The sequence below is a fragment of the Mustela nivalis genome (genome assembly GCF_964662115.1).
Source record: "Mustela nivalis genome assembly, contig: HAP1_SCAFFOLD_1805, whole genome shotgun sequence".
Taxonomy (NCBI): Eukaryota; Metazoa; Chordata; class Mammalia; order Carnivora; family Mustelidae; genus Mustela; species Mustela nivalis.
Genome location: NW_028134859.1, coordinates 74443 through 93364, shown reverse-complemented (window position 1 = coordinate 93364; position 18922 = coordinate 74443). Strand labels below are relative to the sequence as shown.

At 41.2% G+C, this 18922-nt stretch overlaps 1 protein-coding gene across 6 annotated transcripts in view; it reads left to right on the top strand.

Annotated features, from left to right (window-relative positions):
• The first annotated feature begins 1046 nt into the window (after nt 1-1046).
• Nucleotides 1047-18922, top strand: part of NNT (nicotinamide nucleotide transhydrogenase) — a 92235-nt gene continuing 74359 nt past the window's right edge. The window contains exons 1-5 of one of the 6 annotated variants that reach the window (XM_082750755.1): nt 1047-1165; nt 6193-6393; nt 10838-11067; nt 13551-13768; nt 16905-16992. In XM_082750755.1, the coding sequence (XP_082606881.1) occupies nt 6240-6393; nt 10838-11067; nt 13551-13768; nt 16905-16992 (690 nt within the window). In that variant the 5' untranslated portion in view covers nt 1047-1165; nt 6193-6239. Of the gene's footprint in view, nt 1410-1545; nt 1709-1875; nt 2018-2109; nt 2227-6192; nt 6394-10837; nt 11068-13550; nt 13769-16904; nt 16993-18922 lie in introns of those variants that run through there. The other 5 variants (XM_082750752.1, XM_082750754.1, XM_082750751.1 and 2 more) reach the window with 5 other exon arrangements.

Genomic DNA, 18922 nt, shown 5'->3' with positions numbered 1-18922 from the left:
CCTGCTTCTCTGTCTCCCACTCTCCTTGCTTGTGTTCCTCTCTAGCTGTGTTTCCCTCTGTCAACTAAATCAATAAAATCTTAAAAAAAAATTTGTCAAGAGGATGAGAGAGAGAGAGAACACAAGAGTGGGGGAGGGGCAGAAGAAGAAAGAGATTCTCAAGGGGACTCCCCGCTGAGCCTGGAGCAGATGCCAGACTCATTTTCTGGACCCATGAGATCATGACTTGAGCCCAGATCAAGAGTCCTATGCTTAACTGACTGAACCCAGCAGCCGTCCACCGCCCTTATATTTTCTGAAATACGGGGCTTGTGTCCTTTCCTGTCTGTGAACTCTTTGAGGAGAAGGGCAGTGTTTTTCCTTGACATCCTCTGGATGCCAGTAGAAGTTCGTTAGTTGAATGACCTTTTATGCTGATTAAAAGCACGAGATGGACGTCCTTTATTTTAAAATTTATTTATTTGTCAGAGAAAGAGAGAGAGAGAGAGAGAGGGATCAAGCACAAGCTGGGGGAGCTGCGGGCAGAGGGAGAAGCAGGCTCCCTGCTCAGCTCGCTCCATCTGGGCGCTCTGGGATCCGCTGATGACCTAGGGCTGAAGGCAGACTAAAGTGTAAGAGATGTTATTAAAGGGTTTCTCTGAAGATTCTTTTAAAAGGAATATCTCTGTTTTGCCTATCTTAAATATTTCACTTAAAGTAAAAAGCAGTGATCATGCTGACATTTCATGATGATTGAGCTTTGGCCAAGTGAACCATTTTATGTATTTGATTCTTCTCACTTTTAATCAGAAGACACCTGCTGACTAACAGAACTATGTGGAGAGGACAGGCAGGTCCTTATGTTTTGGGGTCCTTTAATAGTTTTGGTGCCATCAACTCCGGCCATGTCCGGCCCGTTCATGTCCATCTCTAGCTGCTGGATATTAATACTACCAGCGGCACACGGCTTTCTCTGGGCCCACCGTGGGAAGAAGAATACGCAGATGTGTGTTAATTTTGGGGCCTTGACATCGTTTCCGAGGAATCTAACTCCACCTCCCCCGGCAGAATGCAAAAACAGCGCCTTCCTTCCCGCCCTTCACTACCCCGTGACCTCCTCCCACTTGGCTTTTGGTCCTCTTCTGTTACAGAAGTTCTGATTTTTTCCTAGACAGCTAGGGGGAAGGTACCAAAAGTGGAGTAATATTATCTCTTTATTTGCTCTGGTGGGACGCTGGAGAGGAAATCACACTTGCAGCTGGTTCTCCAGTTACACATGTAGCGCTGCAAACTTCAGCGCCCGCGCAGGGCTCCAGGTTTGATTGACAAGGACGCGCCGAGAGAAAGCGCGGAGGCGGGGCAGGGGGCCGCGGGTCGAGCTCGAGACAAAGAGGTTTTGGCTGCTATTGAGGAGTGAAGGGCCCCTTGGGGTAACTAGCTTTGAGCTCCCAGGGGGCGTTCGGCGACGTCGTGTTCTTGTCGGGAGCGAGGGAGGCAGGCACCCGGGCCGAGCGGGCTGCGGGGCGGGGTGGGGAGGGGGCGCGGGGCGGAGGAGGGGGCGCAAGAGGGGGTGGAGGGGTGCGCGCCGCCGTCACGTGGCCTCCGCCGCCGCGGGGTTGGGGCTGTTCTTCCGGGTTGGAGGCGCAGAGCGGTGGGGCCCGAACCCGGGTCTGCCAGCGCGGCGTCCCCCGCCGCGTGCCGCCCACGGCCGCCTGGCCTCCCAGCCAAGGTGAGCGGCGCGGCGCGGGCCGCCCAGGCGCGGGATTGGGGCGCAGCTGGGGAGGGGCCGCGGGGGCTCGCGGGGATGGTTCGGGCCCCTGCCGTGGAGACCTGTCAAGGAGCAGAAGGGGGCGGGGTCGGCAGCGACCCGGGTGCGGGGTGCCCCGCGGCGCCCGCAGGCAAGAGGCTTGGGTCCGGAAGGAGAACCGCGCTTCGAGGGCCCTCTTTCCTGTCTCTTGCTGGGGCGACGTGGAAAGGAGTGGCCGGGTGGTTGGGAGACTGGGTACTCGCAGGGGTCAGGGGACTGGCAGCTGTGCAGGTGCAGATCTTGGAGCTTTGGGGGGGCGGGCAGCGGGAGTCGTGCGGTGTCATTTCTGCCCGCAAGATGGGAGGAGGAGGGGAGGTCATAGAGGACTTTTGATAGAGGGTGCACCTGGAGAAGTGGCAGCTGGACGCCCCGAAATTGTGCTAGAATCTTGAGGGAATTCGGGGTCGGCGATCGGCTGGAGACCTAGGCGAGCGAAAGTTGTGAGTGTGCCTGTCTGTGCGGGCTGATGGTGGTCCTGGCAAACTTCAGCCGGGCCGAGGGGGGCTCGGGGTTTGGCGACCGGGAGGAGACAACGGTGGGGGCCGAGCTGATTCGAACCCTGGAGGCGGAATGTCTATTATTCGGCCTCGGCCAATCGGCTCCGGGGAAAGGTTATAAATAGCGGTCCGGTGCAGTTGCCAGCTGCGCGGCAGTTTAGTGGCCGGAGAAGAGGGGCGGTACCGGTGGGTTTGGGCGAGGTCACACTGCCTGCCAGTCTAAGCTTCTGTAGGGTATAGTGTCCTTGGTTGGTATGCTTCGATTTAAAAGCGTGACTTGTTTACGGTTGCGGGCGTCCTTTATTCGCCCTGTTTTTCAGGGCAGTCGTAAAAAGATCGCCTTGTAAGGAGTCTTGTGGGACAGACTCCGTTTGGAGGGGGCTTGCATGTTTTTATTTAAAATGTCCCCTCTTCTCCATCGCACCCCCTTTATTTGCAAACCTGGCTATTTTTTTTTAATTTTATTAAATGTACAGTTTAGGATTACTTTCTTATCGGCAAATGTGCTCAGGCTTTTTACCTTTGCTGATGGAATCAGTTTTCCACAAGGATACACAGCATTTCATTTTCAAAGGAAATTTCCTGAAACTCTGTAGAATGTGTTCCCTAGATACCTAGGTTTCAGGTTACCTAGCCCTAGTTATTCATTCATTCAGTCAAAAAAACACTTGCTGTTTTCCTACCTACCAAAGCTCTGGGCCAGTTAAAATACCAAAATGAATAATAATAGTAATTAAGATACTGTGTCTTTTTAATATTCACAACCCAAAAAGGGCAGTGCTGTCATTATCATGTTAAAGGTGAGGATATCAGGTTCAGAGGAGTTAAGTGACTGATTGGCCAAGGACACAGCTAATCAAGTGCAGAATGGGGGCTTAAAACCACCTTGTTAGATTGTAGGCTGCCCTCTCTCTCTACCCTCAAGAATTTTAGGGATGGGACGCCTGGATGGCTCAGTTGGTTGGACAACTGCCTTTGGCTCAGGTCATGATCCCAGAGTCCCAGGATCGAGTCCAGCATCGGGCTCCCTGCTCCATGGGGAGTCTGCTTCTCCCTCTGACCTTCTCGCTCATGCTCTCTCTCATTACCTCTCTCTCAAATAAATAAATAAATAAAATCTTAAAAAAAAGAATTTTAGGGAAGATAATTGTTCAAATTACTTAACATTACACTGCTGCATGGATCATATACTAATTTTTTTTTTCAATTTTGAGTTGTAAAGATTTCCCCCATCTCTTCAAAGTCACAGAAGCACGTGGATAATAAAATAGAAGAGAGCTTTTTAAAAAATTTTTTAAAAGATTTTATTTATTTATTTATTTTAGAATTCTTTTTTTAATTAAAAAAATTTTTTTAAATTTTTTATTTTTTATTTTTTATAAACATATAATATATTTTTATCCCCAGAAGAGAGCTTTTTAAGTGAAGGAAAGAAAGGGGTAAATGTGACAATTAAGCTAGTATTCTATGTTTGATGGAAACAAGTACCTGTCTGTGAGAACACAGTCTCAGATATTCTCTGAATATCTTTCAGGGTCATTTGTAGAGATTTAGGCTTAGTGGTAGGAACCGTTCCTGTCAATAAACTACTTTCTGATTGCTGTCTGGTTACATTCATAACTTGATTATGTGGAGTTTTTTGGAGAGATCAGCCTCTGAGGGCCTTGTCCTTAACTGATGTCTGATGCCAGGGATCTGTTCAACATCAAATTCCCATTTTCCAAGTAGGCAGGGCAGTTTTTTCCAGATTCTATGAAATAGGACTTCAGCTTTAAGGCACTGTAAAATCTCATCATAAAAGTTTTTAGAGCCGAATTGGGGGGGGGGGTCTTACAAATGAGCTTTCTTATGTCTTATAGATGAGCAGACTGAGGTGCAGAGAGACTCAGGTCAAGCAGGGAGTGAGTGGCAGTGGGTCTGGGTAAACTTCATCAGCCCCACGAGAACAGTGGTTGTTGGGGAGGTGGGATGATCCAAGAAGAGAAACTAGGGTAAGTGGGGAGATTGGAATAAGACTAGGTCATTGGTAATGGTAGGACGAATCTCCCTCAAGGCAAGAATTTTTTATATCTGTATCTTTTATACACCTTTGTATCTCCCTTGGTTCTTGGCATAGATTCACTGAATGTTTTGAATGTAGGGCTGGTTTGCTCTCCATCCTCAGCCATGACTAGCCCTACAAGTGACCCATGAATAAATAAGGAGAATATTTATGGGACTCAGGAATGTTTGGGATTGAAATGAAATGACATGTGGAAACACTGAAAATATAAAACTTCTTCAAGGGCAAAGCATTATTCATACACATTTCTGATTGCCTGAACCAATCTCGCACGCTTCCCCTTACTTACCTTTTTTTTTTTTTTTTAAATTACTCTCTCCATCTTAAATGTTTATTTCTTTCCTTTTTTTCTGAGAATGCATAATCTCCTCCTTCGAGGCCTCAAAGAACTTTGGACTTGCCTTACTCTGCTTTGTAGTGTTATTACTTGTTGACTTTTCTTATCTCAAAATGTGTGACCTATTCCAGTTTGATTTTACAGATGCTTCTAACGGCTGTGCCTCTGACTAAGCTCTCTACACGTGTTTGTTGAATTAAAGGGCATTTTAAGAATAAGCACCATCTGGATTAAGAATTTCCATTCCCAGTGTGACTTTCTGGTATTTGTAAGAAGTTGCATCAGGGAGTTGTAGCAGCAGTTCTGAGGGAGCTGGATGCTGGAAGAATGCTTATGGAGGTCTTCTGGGACTGGGGGCCCACATGATGGTGCAGAACTGTTAAAGTAGTTGGTGGAGTTAGCTGAGCTTGAATGATAGGGTTTCAGATCTTCTACTTTTTCCTGATTTTGAAGGAAAGAAAAGAAGGTTGGGGGTTAGGGGAACATTGGGAATCCAGGAATGGTGGGGGTACCTTCCACATACCCCTGGGGTTCTGCCATGGAGAGCAGTGGAGGGAACCCCTGAAGCTTAGGTCATCCAGCCCCGTAGAGCTGGTGAAGAGTGGCCACTTGTGAGAACCACTGATGGAAGAGTTCCTAGTGGCACCCATACCTACAAGCACAAACTTATGTGATAATGGCATTTTCCTTTCTTTTTAAAAATTGGAGTCATAGCCCACACATGTTTAATTTTCTTTTTTTTTGGGGGGGAGATTTTATTTATTTATTTGACAGAGAGAGAGAGAGAGAGAGAGAGAGAGTAGGCAGAGGCAGGCAGAGAGAGGGGGAAGCAAGCTCCCGCTGAGCAGTGAGCTCGATGCGGGGCTTGATCCCAGGACCCTGAGATCATGAACTGGGCCAAAGGCAGAGGCTTAACCCACTGAGGTGCCCCATATTTAATTTTCTTAAGATGTGCACTTGGCAAACATGCATCTCATGTTCACTTATCTCAATTCAGGGGGTCTTACAGGATAAGCATCTTGCTGTACTGACTAGGTTGCCAGTGTTTTCTGTTCAACATGGTGGCTAAGTAGGTTGCTATTATACAGAATTATAGACCATTTAAGGGAAATTCAAGGGTACCTGTGTTATTTTTGTTGTACATGCAGACTTAGAAGGTAACTTGCCTGTTAGATGTGACTGAACTCTAGCAGTTTTCTTTTTTTAGCTTTCCAGCTACATTAGGGATCAATTAGACTTAGGTGATTGAGGCTTAGAATTGAATAATAGGTTTAGAACCACAATTTAAGTGGGAAAATGAATTCCAGGTTTTAAATATCTGAGTTGGAAACAAACTTTTGAAGCATCTTCTGTAAGTAAAGGACTTGGCAAATAAATTCATCTTAGGTGCCCACACACAACTTTTATATTCCAAGCTCTTTGAATTAGTATTTTAAAAAATGTTTTTGATGTTCAAATGACAAAGTATGTTTTTCTTAGCACATAAATGCTTTATTTTCTTTCCTTTCAGTATTTTACCATCAAGGAAATTTGGCATCCAGAAAGTTGGGAGCTCCTATGAACATGGCGAGTCTACTGAAAACCGTGGTGACTGGCTGTTCATGTCCGTTACTTAGCAATTTGGGGTCCTGTAAGGTTATACATGGGAAGAAGGATTTTTTACGAACATTTCATACTCATCAGGCCCTGTGGTGTAAATCTGGAAAACCAGGTAAAGTCTCATGTCAATTTATGTAAATCAAACCTTCAAGTTGTAGAAGCTAATAGATCTTCTGATGATTGATAAAAGGAAAAACATGGAATGTGATAGCCTGGTGTTTGTGAGTCATTATTTTGCATTTAAAAAAAGCCCAAGGAGTGCTTTTTTATATTTTCCATGTGTAGAAGTTACTGATCATCAGTGCTAATAGAAAAGAAAAGAAAATAGAAAAAGAGGAACAATAAACCAGTTGAGTTGTATCCGGGAAGCTATTGCTCAGCGAAACCATTTCTCCCAGCAGCTCTTCCTCTTTCCTTGTCAGTACTGAGGAATTGTAATATACATGGCTCATCTCTGCTCAAGAATTAGCAACTAAGTATATGAATTAATCTGAAGTAGTGCTTCTTAGTTTAGTGAATGGCAACTTCATTTCAGTTGCTCAGTTCAGAAACCTTGGGGTCATCCTAGATCTTCATAGTAGGTATGGGTCATTCTACCTTATATCTGGAGTCTGTTCTCACCGTCACTGCTGTTATTGTCCTGTTCCATGGCACCACCATCTGTCACTGGGACTACTGTGCTAGGCGTCTAAATGCTCTCTATGCTTTCTGCCTCTGCTCCTGCTACAGTCTGTTCTCTACACAACAGCATCATCTTTTAAAAATGAAAGATCATGTACTTTTCTATTCAAAATTTGCCAGTGTCCTAGCCCATGCAGAGTTAAGAGCTGAAGTCTTTCAGTGGCCTACAAGGCCTTCCCTGCCAGGATCCCCATGCTGCTGTTCTAGTGTGCAGGCCAAAAGGAGCTGAAGCTAAATAAGGGCTTTCTAAGCTGAGTGAGATCCGTTTATGCATTTTGCACAAAGGCCTTCCTAGGACTCTGTCTATACCTCATTGGCCAAAACTCAGGTGGCCATTATGTGGTTGTAAGGGAGACTTGGACATAAAAGAGGTCCTTTGTTCTAGATGATGACATATTCCACTAAAATAGACATTTTTTAACTAAGGTGGAAGAACAGGATGGATGTTTGGGGGGAGGGGTAACCTAAAGGCTTTGCCACATAGAATAAGGCCCTTCTTTTTAAGTTTGTGGGACTCTTTGCATTTGGGATCCCAACATTGCTATGCTTTTTGAGTTCTTAGGTCTGTCTATCACAGAATTCACAGCCTCTTTTCTTGTTCTCACATGGCAAGTAACTCTTAGCCATGTACCTGCAGTGGTACCTGCACACTCCTCAATTTTATGTTCAGATTTTTATTTTATTTTAGGTGTTCTAGAAAGCCAAGTGATCCAAGTGTGATAAAACTGTGTATAAGATAAAAGTAAGTAACTGCATTGAGTATGTGAGAGTTGTCCTTGTGAATAAAGGCTGGACATCTAGGTCTCTATAGCGACTATGCAGGAGACTTGTTTATTCAATTTCTTTTTTTTTTTTTAAGGATTTTATTTATTTATTGGACAGAGAGAGATCACAAGTAGGCAGAGCGGCAGGCAGAGAGAGAGAGAGGAGGAAGCAGGCTCCCTGCTGAGCACAGAGCCCGATGCAGGACTCGATCCCAGGACCTTGAGATCATGACCTGAGCTGAAGGCAGCGGCTTAACCCACTGAGCCACCCAGGCGCCCCTCAATTTCTGGCTCTTGACTATTTCCTAGATAATTCCTTTTTATATCTAAAAGATAAAGATTCTATTTAAAATATATAACACTACAATTTCATTACCACATTGAAAAGCACGGACAGTACCCAGTTAGTATTCATATTTTTTTTCCATTTTTTTTTAACGGTTGCCTTACCCAAATAATGATCCAAACAAGGTCCGTATGTTGTATTTGCTTGCTACATCTCTTCTTTTGTTCTCTGTGCTTCCCTTTTTCTCCTTTTATTTGTTGAAGAATATCATTGTTGCCTTGCAGAATTTCACATTCTAGATTTAGCTGACGGAATTCCCTTGGTCTTATTTATCCAGTTCCTCTGTCCCTTGTATTTTCTGTGCCATTTGGCTAGATCTAGAGGTTTGATCAGACTCAGGTTGTCTTTTTTTGGGCAGGAATGCTTCATGGATGACGCTGTGTACGATCTATTACATTACATCAAGAAGATTAATCAGTGAGTTTAGATGTTGTTAGTATCCATCAACAACAAGTTCTCATCAGTGTTTCATTCAAAGGCTATACAGCTGTTTAATGATCAGTAACTAAATCCATGGTTTCATGGGGGAGTTTTAAAATGGTGATATGCTATCATTTTATCTCCATTTAGAGCTAGAATTTTTCTGTAAGAAAAACTTTCCCTCTCTTATTTAGTTACCCTGAGGTTGCGATGGTGAGGTGGGATGAATGTTGATTCTGTCCCATTATTTACTAGTTTTGGTAATAATGTCTTGGTACCCCTAAGTATTAGTTGTCTATTTCTGCTATACAAGTGATCACAAATATACTTTCTTCATATGACACAAATGTATTGTCTTGTACTCCTGGAAGCCAAAGTCTAGAATGGCTCTCACTAGGTTTATATCAAGGTGTTGGTGGGGCTGTCCTTCTGGTGGCTTTAGAGGGAGGTCTTTTTCCTTACCTTTCCAGCTTTTGGAAGCTGCTTGCATTCTTTGGCTCGTGGCCCCCACTTCCATATCATCTTCAAATTACTGTTTGACTCTGCCTTCTTTTTCCACAGTTAAGGACCCTGGTGAGTGCATCTGGCCCACCCAGATAATCCAGGATAATCTCCTTGTTTCAGGGCCACTTGATTAGCAACTTAATTCCATCTGCTACCCTGATTCTCCTTTGGTGTGTATCCTAACATATCCACAGGTTCTGAGGATTAGATTGTGGCTATCTTTGGGAGACCGTTACTCTGCTTTCTACACATCTGCTAAAGCTGGCTAGCGAAGCTTTTTAAAAATTCTTGTTTTTTGAGTATCATGACTAGCTCACTTGGATGTGTTTTATTACATTGCAGTTCATTATTCTCTTTCCTGCTCAGATTGCTTCTTATTTGGCCAAGCGGATGCCCTTTCAGGTTGGCTCCTGAATCTTCATTCATCTTTGGTAGCTTCCTTGACTTATGGTATAATAGGGCCTAGGTAATCTGAGGTTGTCAGATAAGTAAACTCCAAGTGTGATTTAACTTTGCACATCAATCCAAAGTATTTTCCAGCTTTCTATTATTTTCCTCTCTCTTCTTTAAGTAGAGAGTAAGATTCATTGTATTTTTGCCTTTGGCTTACTATCAGTTATTACTGATTATGGAGTATGGGGTCTAAGACTGTGATCAAGTGAAGGTATTTTTAGGTTGACTTCATTTCTCTAAGGCCTCACTTAATGACTATTGTTATTCTGTGGAGATAATTTTTTTTATTATGTATATTTAGAGTGTAAGTTGTTAGAATAGATTTCCTAAGCTTTAGTAAAACATATAGAAGCAGATCTTTATTTAAAAAAAAAATCTATTTATGCCTGCATGTTGAGTAAAACAACAGAAGAAACTAATCTACTTTGGCTAAAGCTGTTCAGAACCATCTATAAATACTTTACGTATATCATACAGGCTGTTTTGGTTTGCAAGGAACAAGATCCCATTAGGATATATTTTGTGATGAGGGTTTATTGTATGTGTTCTTGGGAAGTACAGAAGCCCAGGAAACTGTTCATATACTTCTTGGAAAAGTAGAATGTTCTTCTGGATTTCATAGCTATGGCTCATCTTTCATCTTTGTATCGCTACTCCTAATGTTTCTACTGCTGTTGCTGTATACCTCCCTTTGATTACCTCTTGACTGCTTCCAAATAGCTTCTGTACCATTTACTCCCTCTGTCCTTTTCTGTGGCACTCAGACTCCCTGAGAAAGAACCCGACTGGATTGAATCATCACTGGCCAACATAGGGTGTCCTTGCGCAGTTCCTGTGTAAGTCATATCAGAGGTGTCTGGCCTGTAGACTGTTATCTTTGACCCAGCTGTGGATCCTTGGTCTGATCAGCTGTGGCCAAGAATGTAGAGTCTCAGGATATAACCTTGGAAATCTATGAGGAATTTCTTGTGGTCAAATGGCCAGGAAGGAAACTCTTGAGTGCAGCAGGCCACCAAAGTGTCTAGTATAGCGTAGTTCTTCAAAACAGCAAATTACTTCCGTCTTCCTTAAAGGTAAGGACAAGGAGACCATAAACCCCAGAGGGGTCGTTTGAAGAGTGGAATTTGCCTGTTGATTGTTTTTTCACAACCCATTTCCCCCCCTAAGGCTAAACTAATCTAGTCATGTGCCTTGAAGAGAGCCATTTGGCTAAATGAAATATTTGGGTATTTTCTGGGGAACGGGCATAAATATTTTCCATCATTGATAAAAAAAACTCAGTATGACTATGAAGTGGGAACATTATGTTGAGCTGTAACTTGTATGTGTAGTATATTTTGAACAAACTGCCCATTTTTGTTTTTATGTTGTTTTTTTTACCTTTGTAGGAATTCCATATAAACAACTGACTGTTGGTGTCCCCAAAGAGATTTTCCAAAATGAGAAGCGGGTGGCCTTGTCTCCTGCTGGTGTTCAGGCCTTGGTCAAGCAGGGCTTTAGTGTTGTCGTGGAATCAGGTGCTGGTGAAGCTTCTAAGTTTTCTGATGATCACTACAGAGCAGCAGGTGCCCAGATCCAAGGGGTGAAGGAAGTGCTGGCTTCTGATTTGGTGGTCAAAGTAATTATTCTTTTCCCCCCTCATTTATGGCATGCTGACTTTTAAAAAACTTTTCATAAGAAAATTATATTACTCTATTGCCGTGTCTCTTCATATTTTCAAACAATGCCTTTTCTCAGAGAAATCCTTGCATGTTGTGAATATTCTTCATATTCCAGTAGAACTTTTATCAGGCAGTGTGATCATGGTTAACCACGAAAGGAGAAAGTGATCTTCCTTTTTACATTTGTCCTGTGGGAATTCCCTTTTTTTTCCGCTGGGGAGAATTTGCACTTCCTGGTTCATATATATCTAAAATACCTACAGGTGAGTATTTAACTGCTACTGGAATAGAAAAAAGGCATGGAATCCTCCTGGGACTGAATGTACAGTGATCTTCTGTTACATAGAAGGATCAGTGAGGTAATTGACATAAATGCTATTTCTAGAGAGGGCAGCGCTGCCCTGGATAAAGCAACATGGGGCTGAGTGGAGAGTAGCCATACCTACTTTAATAAAAGGTTTTAATATACAATAGCATCTCTGTGCTGAAGAACTTTAGATGTAAAACCTAAAGTAAAAATTCATATAGAGGAAGGAAGAGATTGTATCCCAAGTCTAGCAGAGATAATTACTAGAGGGGAGCATTAACTTAAATCCTAAGCCTTCTGTAACCAAGACAAGGAGGAAAATAGGGATCATAGAAGCATGATCATTAGGCTGAAAGAAGCTCCTTACTTTTTAAGGAAACACGAGCTGTGTGTGTGTGCGCGTGTGTGTGTATTAATTTCTAAGATGAATCAGTCACATAATTTTTTTCATAATCTCTATTGAATAACTTGGGTAGAGTCTTAGTGATTTTTGCAGAAGACAAAAAATTTTTTGCTGTAGACATTAATAGTAAAATAAATGGTATGTAGGTAAGTTGTAATTCAACTAAAGCTTTTAGAATGTTTAGGTGTGCAGATGCTTAGTCATATGCTTAGTATGTTAAAAGAGCTTAGATAGAAAAATAAGTATAATCCATTCCAATATCTGCTCTAGGGATCAAAAACTTTTGAGACGTCCCACAGTAAAGGGTTGGTAGGGTAGGGTACACATAAGTTTTGGAAATGCTTTGTGTTCTTATTAGAGACTCAGTGTGTAGGAGCATGTTAAATGCATTGAGAAACCCTATAATATTGAAACATATAACTCTATGCTTGCATTAATAAGCTACTTGGCTTTGGGACCTGTTTTTTTTTTTTTTTAATCAAGCCTTTACTATCTTATGGAACTAGTGATCTAAAAAGCACATTCAGGGAAGCATTCTATTGACTTAAATCACTCAGATGCCAGTTGTTTCAGCTGAGCATTTGATAGGGGCCAGGAGCATTAATGCAAAGTTGTCCTCTAATTTTTATTAAATTTATATTATAGATTCTCAGTGAGGAAAAATAGACCTTGCCAGAGAGTCTTAATTAAGTACAGAACCTTAATTAATTAATTAAAATCACATGCATCACTAGAGCAGCAACTGACATGGGAGTAACCAATAAAGGTGTCTCATAGGTAAATTGAGATGAAATGCTGTGGAATGAAAGTTTTGACCCAGTGTCTGTGTTTCTGTTTCCTTTTAAAATGTAAGTCCCTGAGCTATTGTTTTCTGGGCTTACTTGCCTAAGAACACGGCTGTGAAATGAGAGCTAATGAAAGGATACATGTTAATTGGAGGCTGATTTTTAAACTTGGATATAAAACACATTTTAAAAGCCAGCCAATGAATTGGCTTACCTGAATGCCTGCAGGAACTTAGGAAAAGCTGGTGGTAGTAAACCATGTTACCAGCCTTAAAGATATTGAAGTCATTTAAGGTCCCTGAAAATGGCTATAAGAAATTAAAAAAAAAAAAAAAGAAAATTCACATTTAAAAAATCTTTTTAGGTGGAATTAAAAAAAAATGTGATTTCAGAACATGGACATTTGAAACTTCCTAACATATGGTGTGTATGTTCATTGACTTATTTGATACTTCTTCCCAGGACAGAGTTGCTTTTTGCTTAAGTGCAATTCAGCAAGGCTACTAGTTTGAATAGTGTTCATCCATAAATATTCCCCTGGAATTTTAAGGTGACATAAATCTATAGGTATGACAGTGGAGAGTTTAGGTTATACTGTTCTTAACTTCTTGCCACTCAAGATGTTTGTGCTTGCCAAAATTTGCAAGAATCAAAGAACACACGACAAAGATTCCCTGTCCATTTTTTCTAGTATCTCTTAATCTTACCAGAATAATAGTATGCTCTGTACTCAGACCAGTTCATAGGTCATCAATCAGAGGACAGATGGCAAAGATCTTTGTGTTCCTTACCTCGTTTAGGAATTTAATCAGAAATGTATTGCTGAAAGATTACTTCTGGAGTGTTATTTTAATTATGGCATATTATTTACATTGTCCTAGTTACTTAAAAATATGGTAAAGATATTTACATTTTTAATCAGTGACGTGACTTTTTTCCCCTCAGGTGCGAGCCCCCATGGTTAACCCAACGTTAGGTGTTCACGAAGCTGACCTTTTAAAGACATCGGGAACACTGATTAGCTTTATTTACCCAGCCCAAAATCCAGACTTGCTAAATAAACTTTCTAAAAGAAAAACTACAGTTTTGGCAATGGACCAGGTTCCAAGAGTCACAATTGCTCAGGGATATGACGCGCTAAGCTCCATGGCCAACATTGCTGGGTATGTCAATTCTTTTACATTTCAGTTGAACAAAAGTACGTTGGCGCTCTAGAAACATGCTCATTTTAGCTTTTCTCTCTTACAGGGATCTTACCTGTAATACTTGTTGGAGATCGCAGCTTTTTGAAAGCTTGCTTATTTTTAAGGCTTATTTTATTTTTTCACAGTTATAGGAAATGACTTTTCATGTTATAGTCTGCTCTGCACGCTTTTTTAGTCTTCATAGGTAGAAGCCTTATTTCCTTGCACTGAGCAAATGATTATGAAATTATTTGTATGAGGAATAGACTCTTTTCTACATATGTGTGGTTACATGAAATGCCTATTTTTGGTGATATGTTGTGATATGTGATGTTGAGATGGCTATTTTTTTTCAAGTTTTATTGAGAGATGATTGACTTATAACCTTGTATAAGTTTAAGGGTTAAACATAATGATTTATCAGTATATTGTGAAATGATTACCACAGTAAGTTTAGTTGTTATAAATGGCTGTTTTTATAGGTAAAAATGGTTGGATATTGGCAGTTTCATATGGTTCAACCTAATGTGTACATGTTAGTATTTGCCATTTTAATTAGGTTTTACTTAGGTAAATTCATAAACTATTTAATGAATATGGGAAATCTCTGGACTTGAAGAAGTTTCATCTGCTGTTAAAACCCATATTGCTAACTGAGGGCTAACTATGTCCTCTTATCTTTGCCTGCCACTCACATGTTCCCCAGGTCCTGGCTGGAGTGCTGTGTACAGAGGAGACTAAGGCACTTTCTGCTCGGAGGAATGTGGCTCAGACTGAGGAATTGTGCCTGCCCTGGGTGGGGGGGATGGGAGTAGCTGTCTGAGGGTACCCTGTTCCTGACTTTGCTAAAGAGTGGGAAAAATCTGGAAATAGATGATGCTTCTGAAATCACCTCCTTTAAGAGACTAGTTGAGTTAGGTTTTAAGCATGAAAACCATTGGTGGTGACAATTTGCTAATATAAATGAGGCACCGACAGATGAAAATGGTTAAATAAACAATGCTTGAAAGTGAGACTAACTTGAATAAAGCTTTTTATGGCCTGACACATGAGCTGAAGTTTTTCTTAGGTTTTATATCTTAGATGTAGTGTGTCAAATAGGCCAATAGAGTAAAGAGATTCTACTTTGGGTTTCAACTGTCCGTTTTTTATAGAAAAGTGGAAGACAGAATGGACAAATTGAAAACACATTTTGTTATTCTTACTATAATATGGCAAATGGTTGGTTTGGAAGATGATTTTTGTGATACAAAGTATATACCAAAGGACAGAATTTTTGCCATATTACTTAGTTTGTAGAAAAGTTACATTAGGTATTGTGGGACTAAATATTTTCTGTAGAATGGATCTAGGTCACTGGTTTTTAACTATGAATCTTTTGAGCAAATGAAATATTATGAGGCGATATTAACAAATCCAGGAAGAGCAGAGTGGCCTTGCTTAAATTGAGGGATGAAGGGGTGTCCAGAAACATATTTATTCTCTACCCTTCCTCAAATGACTCCAGAGATGGCTGAAATTTGAACCTTTGGGGATTTATGGGGCACAGTGTAAAGAATCACTATCTTATGTCCTCATCTGATATATACAAAGGGCATAGTTGCAGGTGAATCTTCTGGTATACTTATCCACACAGTATGTGATAAATCACTGTCTAACTCACACACATAGCCATGTGTGTGAGGACACACTCCTTCCAGTTCACTGATGTTCTTCTGGGCTATTTTGTTCTCATCCAAAAAAGGACAAACTGTTACTACTTTTCCCCCATCAACATTTTCTTGTATATTTCCTGTGTGCTCCATTTCATTGTTGTTATTTTTTCAGCATATCAACTGAATCTTTTGAAATATTCCAGTGTCTTACAGTGGCCTTTGAATCTTTATTAAGTTTGCTTTTTGAAAATTTCTATGACTTGGATTCAGAAGTAAGACTAACAACGTAATCTCTAAAATACTATTTTCCTGCTATAATAATACTCAAAGTAATAGTGGTTACTATTTTACACTTTTGCATCCATTATCTTATCAAGTATTATTTTATAAAAAATAGGATCAGGGAAAGGTCTTACTGTCAGCTAGCAAGTAAATCTTATTACACACTTGCATTGTGATTTTAATTGTGTGTATGTTATCAAGTGAGACTGCAGAAGTGTCTTTAAGGTATAAAATGATCTTAAAATGAACTCACTTTAATATGTTAAACATATCCTAGTAAGGAAAATTGATATATCTTACTAGTTTTTCTTGCACAGAGTATTTCTTTAGTCAGAAACACTAATATTTACCAAGCATTTATTGTGGCGGGCTTTGTGCCAAGAGCTTCACCTGCATTATTCCATTTAGTCCTTGCAAAAACACTAAGAGACAGATGCTTTTTTCCCCCCACTCTATAGACAAGGAAACCAAGGATTAGAGAATTAAAAAAATTTACCCAAGGTCACAAAGCCTGGTTAGTGGTAGAATTGGGACCTGAGCTGAGGGCAGTCTGTCTCAGCATCTCATGCTTTCAACCACTATTGATCAAGGGAAGTGTTTTGTTTGTTTGTTTGTTTTAAATTCCCTGACTCTCTCTGTGTCTCTGTTTACTCATCTATAAAATGAAGGTAGTAACAGTACCTTTCTACAGGATTGTGGTGGAGGTTAAGGGAGTAGGTATCCATGCGACAGTGAGAATGGTTTTTGACAGGTTTCATGCTTAAAACCTAATTCAACTAGTCTCTTAGAGGAGGTGATTTCAGAAGCATCATCTGTTTCCAGATTTTCCCCTCTCTTTAGCAAAGTCCGGAACAGGCTACCCTCAGACAGCTTCTCCCATCCCTCCCCAGGGCAGGCACGATTCCTCAGTCTGAGCCACATTCCTCCGAGCAGAAAGTGCCTTAGTCTCCTCTGTACACAGCACTCCAGCCAGGACCCAGGGAACATGTGAGTGTACTAGTGTACGTGTACTTGTGTACTAGTACTAGTGTACTAGTGTACTAGTAGTTACTAGTACTAATAGGTACTCGAAAATGTTAGTGACTTTTCTTTGACGATTAAAGAAAGCTTAATTGGCAAGGTAGGATAATAGAGGAGTCTAAGATCTTTCATTTCATGGAAATATTTATTTTTTTCAGTTATAAAGCTGTTGTACTAGCAGCAAATCATTTCGGACGGTTTTTTACTGGCCAGATCACAGCTGCTGGAAAAGTTCCTCCAGCTAAGGTAGGAAAAACTTTGCATATTTCTTTATAATATGAATGGATGAAAAGTGAGAGTAGGTGTAGTACTAAATAGTACTAAACTATAATTGTTTTAAAAGTTTTGTTCCATGTTGACTTCACACTAATAACCCTGTGGCACCTACGGACACACGGTGGAGCCTCAAGGCTGTTTACGGATGCTTGACGGAAAAGAATTTGGACATTTCTGGAAGTGCTAGTGTTTTTCCATTTTTGACTTGCTAACTTGAATTCTTGGAGGTGTTTTGGGGAACTCGTTCTGTGTAGCATGTTTATTAGTTTATTACTGATTTTTTTAAAAAAAGCTTCAGGATACCATTCAGTAAGTTCTCGATTTCACAATGTTGTGACACTTGGTTCATAGGAAAGATTGTCTTAGTTCAGCAAATTCTCGATTTTCCAGCTGTTACATTTCACTCACAGAAAAGATTGTCTTAGTTTTTTCCCTTATCTTCAAAAATGGGTTAAGAGGAGGGGGGAGGGAAGGGAGGTGGCATCATCCCGGTCCTTGGCAGAGAGAAGGGGTGTGATTTCTTTAATCTAGATTGAAAGCCGAGAGGGGCCGTTGATGAGCTGTGGGGATGGCTGGGTGGAAGAGAGATTGCTTCGAAACCCTTCAGCCCTGCATCCACGAAATGACGGTGGAAGCACATTGTCTGGGTAGAGGAAATAGGACTGAAGAGGATGTCTGTCGGTACAGGTTTCCTTGGTGCTTCCTGCTCTTAAGTACTTTATTATACAAACTGAGAACTCATACGAGATAAATCTCCCAGAAAAAAAATGAAAGGGAAAAAAAAAAAGATATGGCAGCTTTGAGGAATCTAGTGGTATATTGCCTTAAAAAAAGGCCAGGTGAGGAAAATGGCAAGTGGTTTAAATGGAGGCCAGAATACACAGCAAGGAAATTTAGCAAAAATAACAGGGATGTGACATATGATGGGTTTACATTTGGGGGGGGGGGGTTATTTATTTATTTATTTAAATCATCTCTACACCCAGTGGGGCTCGAATTCATGACCCCAAGACCAAGAGTCACATGTTCTTCTGACTGAGCCAGCCAGGTGCCCCTGAAGGGATTCCATTTGATTTCTTTGTCAGGATCTTAAGAGTAGGTCTGGCACTCATGGCAGCCAGCAGTTCAAGGTTGTTTTTAAACTGGCTGAATGCTTTGATGCACAAACCTGTTACTGAGTTTTGGTTAGACTCTTTCCTGAAGAATGTGGAAACTGAGAGGAAAGCTGGGAATATATAAGAGATTAAAATGTGAAACAGAAGACGAGAGGCTTAAAGGAAGGAGAATCAATCAGCTTTTAGAAGGTAGAATAGAGACTGTCTTTACTGAGAATTTAAACCACAGGTTAAGGGACTGTGGTCATCCGTCAGAAATAGTTTTTTGGTATTGAAGAATTAGACACTAGGGGGGCATTGATATCAAGGTAGATTGAATAACTTTTTATTTGGGTTTCCTATAAATACGGAGGGTTCTTCCTTGTCTAGAATGAGCTAACGAGCCTCGTTTGATGGCTTATGATAGGTCAGGCACTATTCTGGAAGCTGCGGAATGAACAAGGCAAACGAGATCCCTGCCACATGAAACCTACACTCTAGTAGGGGCCACAGTGAGGCGATAAATCAAACAAGTATATGAGATAATCTTAAACATGAAAGGACCAGGACGGTGTGATAGTAAGTTGTGGGGGCCAGCTGCTTTCACTAGGACTGTGGGAAAGCTCCTTTGACACTTGAGCTGAGACCTAAAGGATGGTGAGAAACGAACCAGGTGTTCAGGATTTCAGGCAAAGGGCACAGCACCTGTGAAGCCCTGAGATGAAACAGAGAAGGATAAAGAAGGCTATTGGTCTTGAGTGCAGTGAACAAGGTGGGGAGTGATGTGAGTTGGTGGAAAGGTAGGT